This window comes from Eptatretus burgeri, chromosome 4 (assembly GCF_056783735.1).
Source record: "Eptatretus burgeri isolate ZD-2024b chromosome 4, Ebu_testis_v1, whole genome shotgun sequence".
Classification (NCBI taxonomy): Eukaryota; Metazoa; Chordata; class Myxini; order Myxiniformes; family Myxinidae; genus Eptatretus; species Eptatretus burgeri.
In genome coordinates this window covers 41,028,860-41,045,688 of record NC_140964.1, presented here as the reverse complement: position 1 = coordinate 41,045,688, position 16,829 = coordinate 41,028,860, and the positions used below count along the sequence as shown (strand labels likewise).

General features: G+C 42.2%; 1 protein-coding gene across 8 annotated transcripts in view; it reads right to left on the bottom strand.

Annotated features, from left to right (window-relative positions):
- The window catches only part of LOC147027869 (CUGBP Elav-like family member 3), a 404,118-nt gene that overhangs the window by 88,055 nt on the left and 299,234 nt on the right, over positions 1-16,829 (bottom strand). For 5 of the 8 annotated variants that reach the window (XM_085877579.1, XM_085877581.1, XM_085877582.1 and 2 more), the window contains exons 4-5: positions 9,578-9,706; positions 8,616-8,695 (exon numbers count right to left, since the gene is read on the bottom strand). In XM_085877579.1, the coding sequence (XP_085733705.1) occupies positions 8,616-8,695; positions 9,578-9,706 (209 nt within the window). The remainder of the gene's footprint in view (positions 1-8,615; positions 8,696-9,577; positions 9,707-16,829) is intronic. The other 3 variants (XM_085877580.1, XM_085877576.1, XM_085877577.1) reach the window with 1 other exon arrangement.

Sequence of the window (16,829 nt, the reverse complement as noted above, 5' to 3'; positions counted from 1 at the left end):
CTGCTCTCCCCTCTGGGCTGACTCCCCTGTCTCACAGCTTTCTCACCTAGATGAAGCCAAGTCCTTCAAGATCATTGGAATCTCCAACTTTGAAGCTGATTATATGGGCCTCCCACTTTCCGATCACAGATAGGTCGGTGGTCTCTCTGTCTTCTACTACCTCCTTTCTGGTCTTGCACCCTCTGCTCTTTCCATGCTCCCCCCCCCAGGCTTCTTCTATAAGGTGCATATGGTCCACCATCAACCCCCTTCTGGTGAAACACCAAAAATCCAGAATCACTGCTCACCTCCACTCATTTGTTCCTCTTTTATCCCACCTGTGGAACCACCTTCCACATTCTCTCCAATCTCATTCTTCCCTTCAGGTTTGTAAGACGGCTGTTCACCACCATCTCAGATTGTTCCCAATCCAAAACCATGATCTCTTCTATCCTCCTTAAGCCCCCCTCACCCCCAAGCCAACCTCCTTCCAAATTTCCAGTTTTCCCCCCTGCGTCCTTTCCTTCCCTCCATTCCTCCCTCAAGCCATTGTTTATCCAAGTCTTCCTACATTGTCCTTCAACTCTGTTGTTCGTGTCCCCACCCCCTCTCTCTACTATTCCTTTTGTTCTGTTGCATCCTGATCCGTTCAGTGTTCCAGCTATTCCATGAGCCTTGACTGTATACAAAGAAACCCAGGCATACTGGTTACATTTTTATTCCTTAATCCCCGAAAAAATATATTATAATGCGATTAACTTTAGTAATTACTTCCGCCATCTGCGATGGACGGAGGTTATATTTTCACCCCTGTCTGTCTGTTTGTGTGCAGGATATCTCAAAAAGTTGTGTATGGATTCGGATGAAATTTGGTGGGTAGGTTGGGTGTGTTACGCGGACGAATCGATTGCAATTCGGTGAAGATCCGGCTACGGATTCAAATACTATATTTTTAAAAAAGTGATTCTTCATCATTGTGAGATAGGGGCATAACAGATATTTAGTGTGATATCTCAAAAAGTTGTGTATGGATTCGGATGAAATTTGGTGGGTAGGTTGGGTGTGTTACGCGGACGAATCGATTGCAATTCGGTGAAGATCCGGCTACAGATTCAAATACTAGATTTTTTTAAAAAGTGATTCTTCATCATTGTGAGATAGGGGCATAACAGATATTTAGTGTGATATCTCAAAAGGTTGTGGACGAGTTGTGACAAAACTTGGTGGATGAGAGTTCATTCGGCGACAAGAATGAGCCGATTAAATTTTGGTTCAGGTCCGAATCCAAATTTGTCCTATCAGTGGGACACAAAACGTAAACTAATCAAACTAGCGTAGGCATGCGCTCCACCGAGTGCTCGTCTAGTATATTTACTGGTTTGCATTTGGGAATGCGCCAAGTTAATGGAGACAAAATTAAAGAAGATGAAACTTTACCAAAGCAAATTATTTGCATCATATCTCATGTATCAGAAGCTCAAGCTGTGTGTGACCTGAGGCTTTCTGAAAAAAAAGAGTCCCTGTTCGAGATCTCGCAAATTTGAAATGTTGTCATTGTCATGTCATGCTCTGTAAAGTCACTAACCTTCCCCTGTTGTGAATTGCGGCAAAAAAACAAGGCTGTCAAAAGCTTGCTCATCCATCGGTCAGTTATCAACCTTAGATGTGGAGACAAAATTAATGTTGGTCTTGTTCGAGCCAACTTCTCTCCTCGTGTAATACACAGTGTGCTGCATTGTACAATGTCATTATGTTCGTTAAAGGATCATGTTAAGCTAGCTGTCTTGCTCGTGTATGCAGTCGCAGGTTAATAGGCATAGCGACTGCATGTGAGGGCCAAATTTCCTGCCCTCTTCCTCGAGCTCGTGTGCATTATCATTGTCATTATAATTATTCTTTAGCTGGTGCTACGTGTCCAAAATTAGGTTGTAGTTTCTGGAAAAAAAAAAAGTTTTTTTGTACAAGAGCAGCACTACATCAGACTTTTACTGATGTGTTACCCATTCAGAATTGTAATTAACTGAAGAGTTTTATTTCTAAGGGCCAATTGCCTTTTACTTGTGGAATTTCAATGCAAATTGATGGTTCGGAGTGCATTGTGATTTCAAATGTAGAGATTTCGCACAGTGACATTTTGATAACAACAGGCTTGGAGTTGCAGCAGCTTTGTTTCCATCTCCAAGGTGACACCGCAAGATTAAATGGGACTTTGAGGTAAAGCACATCATCGACCAATCACTGCTGAACCAAACATATGATCTGTAACAATGACATCACCCTTACTAATGGGATCATGAATCAAAAATACTCTGTTGCAGGCCTGCTTGAGTGTAACCACTTGTGTTTGTTCAGATATCAGCCAAAACACTTAATGGACAAGTAAGTTATTTTACATGTAAGACTTGTTTTAGTAGCTGCAATGCCTCATATGTAAAACTGCAATTCGTGATGAATGTCTATGAGTTTATCTGTTCAACTGTATTTGCTGGTTGTATCTGTATCTGTACATACATATATATCTATATGTATATATAAATAAATATATATGGATATATATGTAAACATATATGTATATATATCTTCTTCTTCTTCCTCTTTCGGCTTGCTCCCGTTAGGGGTCGCCACAGCGGATCAACCGTCTCCATTTCGCTCTATCCTCCACATCTTCCGTTGACACTCCAACCACCCGCATGTCCGCCCTCACCGCATCCATGAACCTCTTATTTGGCCTTCCGCTTCTCCTCCTGCCTGGCAGCTCCATCTTCAACATCCTTCTCCCGATATACTCCGCTTCCCTCCTGTGCACATGTCCAAACCATCTCAATCTCGCCTCTCTCACTTTGTCTCCAAACCGTCCTACCTGCGCTGTCTCTCTAATACACTCATTTCTTATCCTGTCCATCCTCGTCACTCCCAACGAGAATCGCAGCATCTTTAACTCTGCCACCTCCAGCTCCGCTTCCTGTCTTTTTGTTAGCGCCACCGCCTCCAAACCATACAACATAGCTGGTCTCACTACCGTCTTATATACTTTCCCCTTCACTCTTGCAGCTACCCTTCTGTCACAAATCACTGCTGCAACTCTTCTCCACCCACTCCATCCTGCCTGCACTCTCTTTTTCACTTATCTCCCACACTCTCCGTTACTTTGGACAGTTGATCCCAAGTATTTAAACCAATCCACCTTCCCCACCTCAACTCCTTGCAACCGCACCATACCACCACCCTCCCTCTCATTTACGCACATGTACTCCGTCTTACTCCTACTGACTAACATTCCCCTTCTCTCCAGTGCGTACCTCCACCTCTCAAGGCTCGATTCAGCCTGCTCCCTACTCTCCCTACAGATCATGATGTCATCCGCGAACATCATAGTCCATGGAGACTCCAGTCTGATCTCATCCGTCAACCTGTCCATCACCATTGCAAACAGGAAAGGGCTCAGAGTCGATCCTTGGTGCAATCCCACTTTAACCTTAAACCGGTCCGTCATTCCTACCGCACACCTCACCGCTGTCACACTGTCCTCATACATATCCTGCACGATCCTCACATACTTCTCCAACACTCCCGACTTCCTCATACAATACCACAACTCCTCTCTTGGCACCCGATCATAAGCTTTCTCTAAATCCACAAACACACAATGTAACTCCTTCTGGCCTTCCCTATACTTCTCCATCAACATTCTCAAAGCAAACATCGCATCAGTGGTGCTCTTTCCTGGCATAAACCCATATTGCTGCTCACAGATCGTCACCTCTCTTCTCAACCGAGCTTCCACTACTCTTTCCCACAACTTCATGGTGTGGCTTAACAACTTTATCCCTCTGTAATTTCCACAGCTCTGCACATCACCCTTATTCTTGAAAATCGGAACCAGTACACTTAATCTCCACTCCTCCGGCATCCTCTCACTTTCCAAGACTTTATTAAACAATCTGGTTAACAACCCCACTGCCATCTCTCCTAAGCACTTCCATGCCTCCACTGGTATACCATCTGGGCCAACCACCTTTCCACTTTTCATCTTCTTCATAGCAGTCCTCACTTCATCCTTACTGATCCATCCCACTTCCAGATTCACTATCTCCACCTCTTCCAACCTTCTCTCTCTCTCATTTTCTTCATTCATCAGCTCCTCAAAGTACTCCATCCACCTTCTCAACACACTCTCCTCGCTCGTCAGCACATTCCCATTTGCGTCCTTTATCACCCGAACCTGCAGCACATCCTTCCCAGCTCGGTCCCTCTGTCTTGCCAATCGGTATAAATCCTTTTCCCCTTCTTTTGTATCCAACTTCTCATACAGCTCATCATATGCCTTTTCCTTGGCCTTTGCCACCTCTCTTTTTGCCTTTCGCTGCCACTCCTTGTACTTCTGCCTACTTTTTTCATCTCTCAGACTATCCCACTTCTTTTTCGCCAACCCCTTCTTCCTTATACTTTCCTGTACTTCCTCATTCCACCACCAAGTCTCCTTATCTTCCTTCCTCTGTCCAGATATCACACCAAGTACCTTCCTAGCTATCTCCCTCACAACTTCTGCTGTCGTTGCCCAATCATCCCACCCATCTTTACCACCATCCAACGCCTGTCTCACCTCCTCCCTAAATTTCACCCAACAGTCTTCCTCCTTCAGCTTCCACCATCTGGTCCTTGGTTCAGCCCTCACTCTCTTCCTCAACCTCACCTCTAAAGTCATCCTACAGACCACCAATCGATGCTGTCGAGCTACACTCTCCCCTGCCACAACCTTACAGTCACTAATCTCTTTCAGGTTGCATCTCCTACTGAAGATGTAATCCACCTGTGTGCACTTTCCTCCACTCTTGTATGTCACCCTGTGTTCCTCCTTCTTCTTGAAATACGTATTTACCACTGCCATTTCCATTCTTTTTGCAAAGTCTACCACCATTTGCCCTTCTACATTTCTCTTGTTGAGACCGTACCTCCCCATCACCTCCTCATCCTCTTTATTCCCTTCCCCAACATGTCCATTGAAATCTGCTCCAATCACCACTCTTTCATCCTTGGATACACTCTCCACCACTTCATCGAACTCACTCCAGAAATCTTCTTTATACTCCATCTCACACCCCATATGTGGGGCATATGCACTGATGACATTCATCATCACCGCTTCAATTTCCAACTTCACACTCATCACTCGGTCAGACACTCTCCTCACCTCCAATACCCTCTTGACATAATCTTCCTTCAGGATTACCCCGACACCATTTCTCCTCCCATCCACACCATGGTAGAACAGTTTGAAACCACCTCCAATGCTCCTAGCCTTACTCCCCATCCACTTAGTCTCTTGTACACACAGTATGTCCACCTTTCTTCTCTCCATCATATCAGCCAACTATCGCCCTTTGCCAGTCATCGTCACAACATTCAGAGTTCCAACTCTCACCTCCACACTTCTACCCTTCCCCCTCTCCCACTGCCTCCGGACTCGCCTTCCCCGTCTCCTTCTCCTCCTTCGCCCAGCAGTAGCACAATTTCCACTGGTACCCTGCTGACCACCGGTACCGGTGGCGGTCGTTGGTAACCCGGGCCTCGACCGATCCGGTATGGAAATTCGTTTTGTTGTCCGCATAATGATTTGGCATAGGTTTTTACGCCGGATGCCCTTCCTGACGCAACCCTGGTCGCCTCTTACGACACAGGGTTATGGTACACCTATTCTAACCAGGGCATACACCGGGCCCAGTACACTGGTGCTCATTTCGCCGACCTCGGAAGGATGGCAGGCTGAATCAACCCCCTGGTGTTTTCAACTTGGTTTATATATATATATATATATATATATATATATATATATATATATATATATATATATATATATATACATACATACATACATACATACATATATTAATTCAGTATCCCAACGGGGCTTGAACTCAGGACCTTTTGGGTCCTAAGCCACTGCCCTTACCACTGCGCCAACACCAGGCTTTATACGTGTGTATGTGTATGTGTATGTGTATGTGTATGTGTATGTGTATGTGTATGTGTATGTGTATGTGTATGTGTATGTGTATGTGTATGTGTATGTGTATGTGTATGTGTATGTGTATGTGTATGTGTATGTGTATGTGTATGTGTATGTGTATGTATATGTATATGTATGTATATATCAGACACACCTTCTGACTGTTATGGTGAGCATCGCTGTGGATTATGTCTCACACAGTAAAACCGCATAATCTGCAAAGATGGACAGTTGTTCTTTGCGGATTATGCGGTTTTATGGTGTGACACATAATCCGTGGCGATGCTCACCATAACAGTCAGGAGGTGTGTCTGATGCTGAAACGACAAATATGGTTATCATTGGGAGGATATTTATCGCGATGCCGTCCTGATGAGGGCAAACAAGCACGAATTCAGGACGGCATCCTGTTGAAGTCATGAGGACTCACTCCGTTGGAGGGGTCCAATTGTATGACCATGCATTCTGGCCCTTTGGGGTGAGGATGTGCGTTTGTTTGACCACGTATTTCAGCCTTTGGGTTGAAAGGCATGTGTATGCCAATAGGGCAGTATTGGTGAACTGTGTACTTTGGCCATGAAGTAAAGGTTCACGTCTTAAGCTGTTAAAATGTTTTGATTTTTTTAAACCTTTTTTTGTTTAAAAAGGCGCCTTTAAAAGAGGCAAATAAACCCGAAATCCGGATAGGCGGCTCTGTTTGATGTTTAACTAATGTTGATAATGTAATCTTTTGTCTTTGACAGAGGAGTCTCTGGGCCAAGGCCTCAGGATTGGAGGTGATGGAGGACTTTGTCCAATGGATATCGGGGGAGTGTTAGTCACACTCCACATGTTTCGATTATATATATATATATATATATATATATATATATATATATATATATATATATATATATATATATATATATATATCCAGCAGGAGAGAGCTTAAAATAATGCTGCGCACTTGGCTTTGAGCTGCCTCGCCTGGGTTTGAATCTTCGCCCAGCTATAAACTGTCATCTGGTGTTTTGCATTTCGGGTGAGGCATCAATGTGTTTGCCGTCCCTCAGAAGGACCTTAAGCCAGATGACCCATCGACCAACACGAGACCTTTATGGATATTAAAGATCCCACGATGTCTTTCGCAAAGAGGAGGCGAGTTATCACCGACACGCTGGACAGATTCCAAATTCCTGCCACCTTCAGTCAAATGTCAGGCTGGCATAGCACGAACCCACTGCAACCAACGCGTGAAACACATTCCATGGTTTTCAAGAAGAAACAGCAAAAGGTATGAACCCTTCTGCCATTCATTTTCTGTATTTATGCCTGAGGTTCTACAAGAGCATCAGCCATTGAAGAGATTATAAAAAGGGGATTAAAGCACCCAACCATCGACTGTAAAATTACATCCGTTACAATAACCTCTTCCAGCAGCTCGTGTTATTGCTGCAGATAATTATATATATATATATATATATATATATATATATATATATATATATATATATATATATAAAATTTGTTTTGTAGTCTGTTGACAATGATGAAATCAGTGAAATGTGAATAATCAAAAGCAAAATAAAATCACACAATTGAATTAACCACAATGTCAGCAGCTTGTGGTTCAAGGACCACTTGAGCCATTTCATTTTGCTCTTGAAACGAGTGGTGTTTGGACTAATTGTTAGCTCCCATGATGTTGCTTCAAGTAATGGTCTCCACATTATTTTGTTGGAATTGTCGGATGAATTGATCCATCCGGCACAGTCTGGTGTCCACTGTGCTCTGAAACCCTGTCTTTATTGAAATTTTTCTCGGTCGTATTTTTTGATTGTCACCCGTAGACAATACTAATTGTTTATCAGATAGTCATAGGCACAGTGATGATGACAACACTTGTGGTACTAGATAGACATTGGCTACTCAAGTTTTTGAAATTCGGATTGGGATCCAACTCACGACATTTGACGCCGACCTCAATTACAAAGGATAGGAACACTCAGACGATGCAAGGTTCTGAGGACACTCGACGAATTCCCATTCTGCTTCATATTATTAAAGACACTTGGTGCTTTTTGGCTGCTTCATTTTCAATTTCGAATCTAGATCTTACTTTTGAACTGTCTAGTCTCCGTTTCATTCTCGGCTTGCCTGTAAACTGCTTGACTGGTGCTTCGCAGACAGGCCATTGCATCACAAAATGTGCCATCTCTCGGATGGACGTTCAGCTGGGTGTCCCATCTGCTAATATCAGTTTGTGGACATTCGAGACCCCACGGTGTCTTTCAGGTAGAATAGAGAAGGAACAATTCCAAATTCCTGCCCTAAACACCTGCAATCGAACGAAAGGCTTGGGCCAAAACCTTTTGAAGCTGACCCCGTAAGAAAGTGGGAATAATTTGCGCCGTTAAGGAAGCAGTCGTACATTTCCGATGTGCAATTGGTCAGGCTTCAGATGGCAAGGTGCTACCAGATATTTATGGAAATTGATCAGATTCAAAGACAGAAATCTTTGGTCAAACTCGACCTTGTAAGCCCTTGTGTTTTCATGCCCCCTCTGGTGTCACCATCCCATATTCCTGCCAAATTAATCATGTGGGCAACAAAGCTGAGTGAATATTTCAAGATGAAGCTGTGTACTCACTGGCATGGTCTGACTGCCATGAAGGGCAGCGATGGCAGATTGCGCCTCCGCATGGCTCGAAAGCTTCACAAAGGCACATCCTGGAGAGAGGGGCAGGAGATACAGACAGCACAAAGCCAATCAAGTACAAGATACAAGTTGAAAAATTAACTAAATGCTTTTGTTCGTGTCCTAAGAGCAAAGACAAGCGCATATCCTACATCTCTCATATGTTTTATTTTCAATGGCAGCTTGAAGGAAGGCTGAGTATCTAAATCAGATCTTTATAGCAAAAGCTTCAGTTCCTGACCATTCTGCCTGTTTTAAAGTTGAGAAGCAGCTGAATGAGCTTTGCATTTCTGCTGCTACTGAATGTAATGGTATTAGGCACAGATGGGATTACGGACAGCCTTTTTGGGGTATGGTTATTAAGTGAGAAAGACATACTAAACTGGGTCCAGAAGTAACTAGTTAAAAACCGAACGAAGACAGCAACATTAAGGCTTTGACTTCGAAGCTTCTGGGACCTGAATTAGTCCCAGGATAGATATACCATGTCATTGGGATTGTCAATGAAAAACCCAGCTGGCTAACTAATAACCTACAGGAGGGTTACTGCCACAGCTGGTCTGGTGGACCAGATTACACTTTCCTGTTGACTCTTAACCTCATGACAATTTGGGATGGGCACAAAAATGATGCCTACACAAGGTAAGCATGACCACGTTCAACTTAATCAAACGAAAATTTTTTTTACATCGTCAAACGATTTCAAAGTGGGAAATTTTTGTGCAACTGAAAAAAAAATCAGTAAACTTCACCAAACTAGTTCCAGAAAATGATCATCATATTCATCATAATGGTTTCACAGGAATTACATCGATTAATTTCATTGCAAAAGTTTCTAAATCAATAAATAATCTCGTGCGCCGTGTTAATATGACCGGGGTTCTGAAAGTGGACAAACAGAAAAGACAGCAGACCTTTACTGTTCCCATCAGGGCCACGCAGGATGGTGCACTCCTCAATGGTGCCCAGCGGTTCAAACATCCGCCTCACATCATCCTCAGCCTGTTGCTTTCCCAGCATGCCCACAAACAGCTTCCTGTCTTCTAGAACAATGGCACACAGGTTACGACACCTTGCCTCTTCACATCATATCATTTGAATTCTGCTCCAATCAATCCACAATGCATATCCATATGACCATATTGCATGCTGTTTATGGTCATCATACACTTCTCTGTACTGTACATACAATGCACCTTCATGGTACACCGGTAGATAGAGAACCCACTCACAATGCACTGGTCATCTGCACACATGCGGACAACGCGCTGCTATACACTACACATAGCTCCACCATCCTGCACCAACCCACAACGTGCGTCGCATACTATGAGAGCGGACATGGTCATCATTTTTGCAAATACCTAAAGACTTATTTGTCTTTGATACATCACTTGTAGCTATTGACCTCAGCAATATGACCATTAGAAACAACACAGGTAAAGGGCAACAGCAATAAACGCAATAATTACGGTGCAAAATCCATGTACATTAATGCCAGTCCAGGTTTTCCACCCAACTCTAAAGCAGCAGCATCTGCCAAACCGTTGCCATGACGATACTCGCCTCTATTAGCGACCAACGGCGCGTTAGTCATTGCCATAGCAACGGCGTCACTCCTCATCCATCTTGCCCAGTTTAAGTGGCCGGAAGGAGGCGCCAAATAACCACATCGTTTTATGGATTTCATGATAATGATTATAAATAAATATCTATAACATATATATATATATATATATATATATATATATATATGTACAGTATTTTTACAGATATACAGCATATATACGTGTTGAACCATCAATAAAAACATGTCATCTGCGTCATATTACTTCCTGCATTTTCCAGTAGTAGCTGAACATGGCATTCCAAGGTAAGATATGACATCGCCACCCTGGTGCCATCACCTTGATCGCAAGATGGTTCATTGCGACTTCTTTTTCAGCCCAAACTGGTTATTAGATTTACTCGTTCCTATTCTTCTACCCTCTACAAGACATCTTTCATTGTGTTCTGCGGCTCGTAAAGAGCCCTATAATCAGACAATGGTGAAGCATGATGAGAACAGTGATGATAAATACACGAATTTTACATGATGTCTCCATATTAGAATTTCCCCAACAGGTTAATCCACATCAATTAATTTGCCGAGTTAATTTTTTCTGCAAACGTTGTCCTATTTTATTTGATTTTTATTATCATTATTTTTGTATACAAAGTCAAGGCTTGTGGAAGAGCGAGAACAACGAACGATTCAGGATGTAACAGAACAAAAGGAACAACGGAAAGAGGGAGGAAACACCAACGGCAGGGTTGAAGGACAAAATAGAGGGAGTCATGGACAAAATGGACACAGAAGCAAACTCTCAGGAAGGAAAAACTGGAAATTCGGAAGGACATGGGTGGGGTTAATGGGAATAGAAAAGATCATGGTTTTGAATTGGGTCGATCTGAGATGGCAGTGAACGGCTGTCTTGAAGACCAGGGGATTAGAATGAGATTGAGAAGAATGTGGAACTTGATTCCAGAGGTGGGAAAAAGATAGAAACGAATGCATGGAGGTGAGCAGTGATGCAGTATTTTGGGAGTTTCATCAGAAGGAGGTTGATGTGGACCCTGCAGAGACCTGGGGGGGGGGGGGGAGGAGAAAGCACAGAAAGAGCAGAGGGTGTAAGACCTGAAAAGAGGCAGTGAGAAAACAGAAAGGCCCCCGACCTGTCGATGATGGAAAAGTGATAGGCCATGGACTCAGCTTGAATACAGTACCGAAGTATGTGAGCCTGGCGGCCATAAAAATATGACACAAACAATTTGTCAGACTGTCACTGATTGGACGAAGCACAGCACAATTACATACCATGACACCAAAGACTTTCTCATATTAATTGTGTAGAATCTAACCAGGCAGGATTAACCATAACAAGATTAAACCTTAGTCCTTCAGCTTCAAAAGTAAAATGAAAACAACAGTCTCACTTGAAATGGGGCACCTTTCCACAAAGGATTAAAAAAAAAAAATCCTCACATGAGTTATTAATAATATTATACTCTGTTTGCTCAAGCAAACAAAACTCCAGCAAGTGACATTTCTCAATCACCAGCTGGAAGACCAAATCATGGAACAATGGATCACTGAAATGCAACAACCATGATCAACTTTGCGGCGCATTAATTTGCAGATCTCAAGTGTCTTGAGTTGAAAGCATTTATCCCAAAGACTTCCTCAAGGAGTCGAGAAAGGCTTCCTGATATGACAAGACAAGGCTTGAAAATACGAAAATCATCACTTTCATGTCAAATTTCCATGCCAGAGGTTATAAAAGAAGAAACTAACAACAGAAAAGCTAAACTCATTTACAAATCTGATTCATACCGAGGAACGAGTACACAGTGATTTGCATTTTTGTATTCAAAGTGGATGTAAAGAACCAGGTGCTCCAGGATGATGCATTCATCCAGCACATCACCAAGTTAATACGTCATGGAATTTCGAATCATGGGAGTTCAAACTCAAAAGTGCAGACATGATTTACAATGTTGCCCTACAACAAGACAATCTTCCCATCACTGTTTGTAATATATATATATATATATATATATATATATATATATATATATATATATATATATATATATATATTGTTACATGGAAGGAAGGGTGGTGGTAGGGTGGAGGTGGGGGGGGGGTGGTGTCCATTGATTGATTATGCTAAGAATAGTATGGACCGTGTGGATTGAGTACTTTAGATTTACGCCTGCATCAGAGAAACTGTCAAAGGTAAGTTGTATTGTAACACGTGTGCCAAAGAGGCAGTGACTGTAACCCTTAAAGCAGAATAGGGTAAGGTTCTATTGTGTAAAACCTCCTGTGACAAGTGAGGCCAGGTGGAGGACTTGTGGCCACCGGTAGGCACCATTCGCGCTATAAATGCACTTTTCACCAGAACTTAATGGATGCTTTGAAAGGGCCACGAGCAGGGATAGAAGTTCTGCTGGGGGTTCGCAAAAGACCACGGGATAGGAGGCTTTATGCACTGTGAGGAAGGTCCCTGATGAGAGCAGGGCAGGCCCTGTGGTGGAGTGCCATGTACATCCTGTGGAGTGGACAATGTGGAGCAGCTGTTGGCTGTTTTGTCTCCCCCGCAGAGAGGACCATTGGAGAGTCGCAGTGACCGCTCCTCATCGCCATCCTTTCTCTTCGCCATCCCAAGCTACACTTCGTCCTGCATCATACCAATCTGCATGACCACACCATTGTGATGGAGCCACAACCAGCTCGTGCATGCCTCAAGTTTTCACCTGATGTCCCCGTCATTATGTGAATCTGGTATTTTGGCACCATAGTGGGGAAGAGTTTTTCTTGCATATAAGATTATTTTCCTTTCCCCATCATTCCTATTTGTGTCTGTCGACCACTCAATTCTTCCTGTATATTTATTCCTACGTCTTATCCTTCCTTATCCCCATATTATTTGAAGAATTCCATTTCAATTATAAAAACAATTTTTCTGCCTCCTCACACACACAAACAAACTATCATTTGAACGATCCTTGGGGAATTGTAATTGCAAAATCTGAATGCAGTCAATCATAAACATGAAGTGGTTTGCAAAAGTATTCACCCCCTCCCCCCTCCAAAGTTTTCACATTTTGATGCCACCTGAGCTTACTTCATGATGCTTTCAAATCAAACTTAATATGTAGAGTCTTCACAAAACCACTCCAAATTGATAAACGTAAAAATGCAGATAAAATGTGAAAAGTTGGATTAACAGAGAAAATCAGATGGTTCTCAGTTGTATAAGTATTCAAACCCTTTGTCTAACTAACCCGAAATCACTTCAGGAGAAAATTATTTGTTTGAAAGGTAACAAAACTAGATGGTATTCATAAAATACTTATCCCGCACAGTCTTTGAATGACTTGGTGTGAAAAAAGTAGCTTTTAATCTCGTTCGAGTGTTTTCATAACTACCAAGGCTGATAAAGACGCCAGAATCGATCGATAGTATAAATCGGGAGATCATTAAAACGCCAAATTGTACACCATCTTCTTCGCTTTTTTTTTTTTTTTACCAGCTGAGCACAATAAGGGCCAAATCGATTACAATGATTCAAATTTCTAACACGAGAAAGTGACATTGTCTCTGGGCAATAGGCTTTGTTTATTCACCATGTAAGTTCTGAGGGGCGTGCATCATCCAAGTAATATGTACTATATCAAATGGTCATGTAACATGTGGTAAAGTTTTAATTTCCTCTGTTGAATGGTTTTACATGTATGTTTTAACACTAGAACTGCCACTTTATAACTGCTGGTAGTGATGACCAGGTACCAAGACGTCCTGCTTTGATGCAACCCCCGCTTTGATTGGACACCCGATCCATTACTTCCTCTTTATTCAAATGAATTGAGAATGGGATTAAAAAATAATTCAATTCAAATCAAATGAAAGACCAAATAAAATAGGTACTGCATTGGATTAATCAGAGGAACCCAAACTAGTAAAAAGCAAAGATGGAGTCATCAGGAGGATCCTCAATGGGATTTGGGTTTCAGCTGCTACTCCTCTACCCTCAAACCTATCCAGGTGCAGCCAGGTGAGCCTTATTCAAAAAAATAAAAAAAATAAAAAAGAACCCAGATCAAAAGATTTATTAATTCTGCCTGCCAGACCATAGCCTGATCAGATTGAAATTTAAAACATATACTCCCCATCACTACTAGATCATAAGTTTGAAGTTTCACGTTGTTTTATGCAGGGGTTCAAGTGAGAATTGTTTAAATATTTTCCTTCAATCAAATATGACTGCCAAATCATGTGACCTATCAATTATTTGTGAACACCCTGGTATCCCCAAGGCTTGGGAAACGTGTGTGAAGTTTCCCCTCGATCTGTCCCACCATTCTGGAGAGGATTTAATTTTTTTTTAGGGTAAATCCAACATGACTGTCAAACGATGTGACCTCTGACATCATAGGTGGGGAACTGTTTGGTCCTCATGATAGGTGGTCATACCTGTAAAGTTTTACCTCGATCTGTTCAGCTGTTTCGGAGAAGAAGATAATTGAAGGTTTAAAAAAAGAATAAAAATAAATAATAATAATAATAATAATAATAATAATAATGTGGCTGCCAAACCACAAGAGCGATGATGTCATCAATTTTTTTCTGTTGACCAATTTATCCCTAGATGACCTCAAAAATTTTCAGAATGATTGGATGTAGCATTCTACATTATGCAGTTATGATGTCATAACGAAGGCACCTATGATATCATAAAAAAAATCACACTTATTCCCCATGGGACAAGAGTCAAATGTCAAGTAATGGTGAAAAATTGTCAATCCGACAAGCGGATGCAGAGACAAGGGAATAACAAAATACAGACACGTATGTGCATTTTTCACTTCGAGAGCATGGGCAAATAAGTGTAATGGGTTTCACCTGTATGTAATCAGTGGTTAAACTTAAAAATAAAGCTCCCTCACTTATTGAAGGTGAAACTCACTTGGTAAATTAACCAACAAGGCAAACATGAAGACCAAGGAGCTTTCCAAAGAAGTCAGACATAAAGTGGTGGAGAATCACCGTTTAGGAGAGGGTTATAAGAAGATTTCAAAGTCACTCATTATCCCTTTGAGGACGGTGAAATCCATCATTAAGAAGTGGAAGACATATCATACCACCCAGACTCTACCCATATCAGGTCGCTCATCAAAACTCAGCAGCTGGGCAAGCAGGAAACTGGTTTGGGATGTCACTGTAAATCCAACATTGACTGAAAGATCTGCAAGGCTCTACATCTGACATGGGAGTCAGTGTTCATCCATCAACAATATCCTGTTCCCTTCACAAAATGGCATCTATGGACAGGAGGCAAGAAAGAAGCCATTATGAAAAAGACACATCTAAAAGCTCATCCGGAGTTTTTGAAAAAAAAAAAACTCTTCATGATACTGCAGGCATGTGGAGAAAAGTTTTGTGGTCAGACGAGACAAAAATTGAACTTTTTGGTCCAAATTAAAAGCATTCTGTCTGGTGCAAGCCAAACACTGCACATCACCTAATCAACACCATCCCTTATGTCAAGCATTATGTTATGGGGCTGCTTTTCATCAGCAGGGACAGGTAAGCTTGTCAGGATAGAAGGGACAATGGACGGTACAAAGTAAAAGAGGATCCTTGATGAAAACCTGCTTGAGTCAGCTATTAATCTGAAACTGGGTAAGAGATTCACATTACAGCAGAACAATGATCTGAAGCACAAAGCTAAAGCCACACTGGAGTGGCTGAATAAGAAGAAAATAAATGTTCTTGAGTGGCCCAGTCAAAGTCCTGACTTGAACCCAATTGAACATTTATGGCGAGACTTGAAGATTGTAGTCCATCGACGATCCCCATCAAACTTGGCAGAACCAGAGCAATTTTCACATGAAGAATGGGCAAAGATTTCAGCAACTCACTGTGAAAAGCTGGTACAGACCTACCCACAAAGACACTAATAGCAGTCATTGCTGCAAACGGTGCCGAGACCAAGTGCTGACCTAAAGCGCTGAATACTTTTGCAACCAATGCAGTGGCGTATAGAGGAAAAGTTCCACTCGGGGAGAGATGTCAAATTTCCGCCCTCTCGTAACTCACATGCTGAATTAAACACAAAGCCTAATTAAATAACGCTATTGCAAATCGAATCAGGTACAGCGCATTTGCAAGTAAACAGTTACACCTTTGTTTTCCAACTTTCAAAATAATCATCGGCCTACAAAGCGTTCAGTTGTTGTTGTGACTGTGCAGTTCATATTTTCCTAGCCTTCAGTGAAGCAAACTTGTCTCCTGAACACAGGAATGAGACACATTGGCGCACTTAGGAGAGTGTGGGGATGGCGCTCCACACCCAGGGTGACAGCCGGGGGAGGGGGGGGGCAGGGGTGGGCGTGGCAGGAATGGGTGGGGTGGTGCCATTTGGAGAGTTGAAATCCCACTATGATGATATAACGATGGTTTTAGTTGCAAGTGACATTATAATATTATTATTTACCACATAATAACGACAGTAACTTAGTAATAAAGTTAATTTAGTTATGACACCTACCAAAATAATCTTGAGTCCAAGTTCCTGAACGAGAAGGGCGCGTACAAGATAAGGCAAAATAAATATTTTA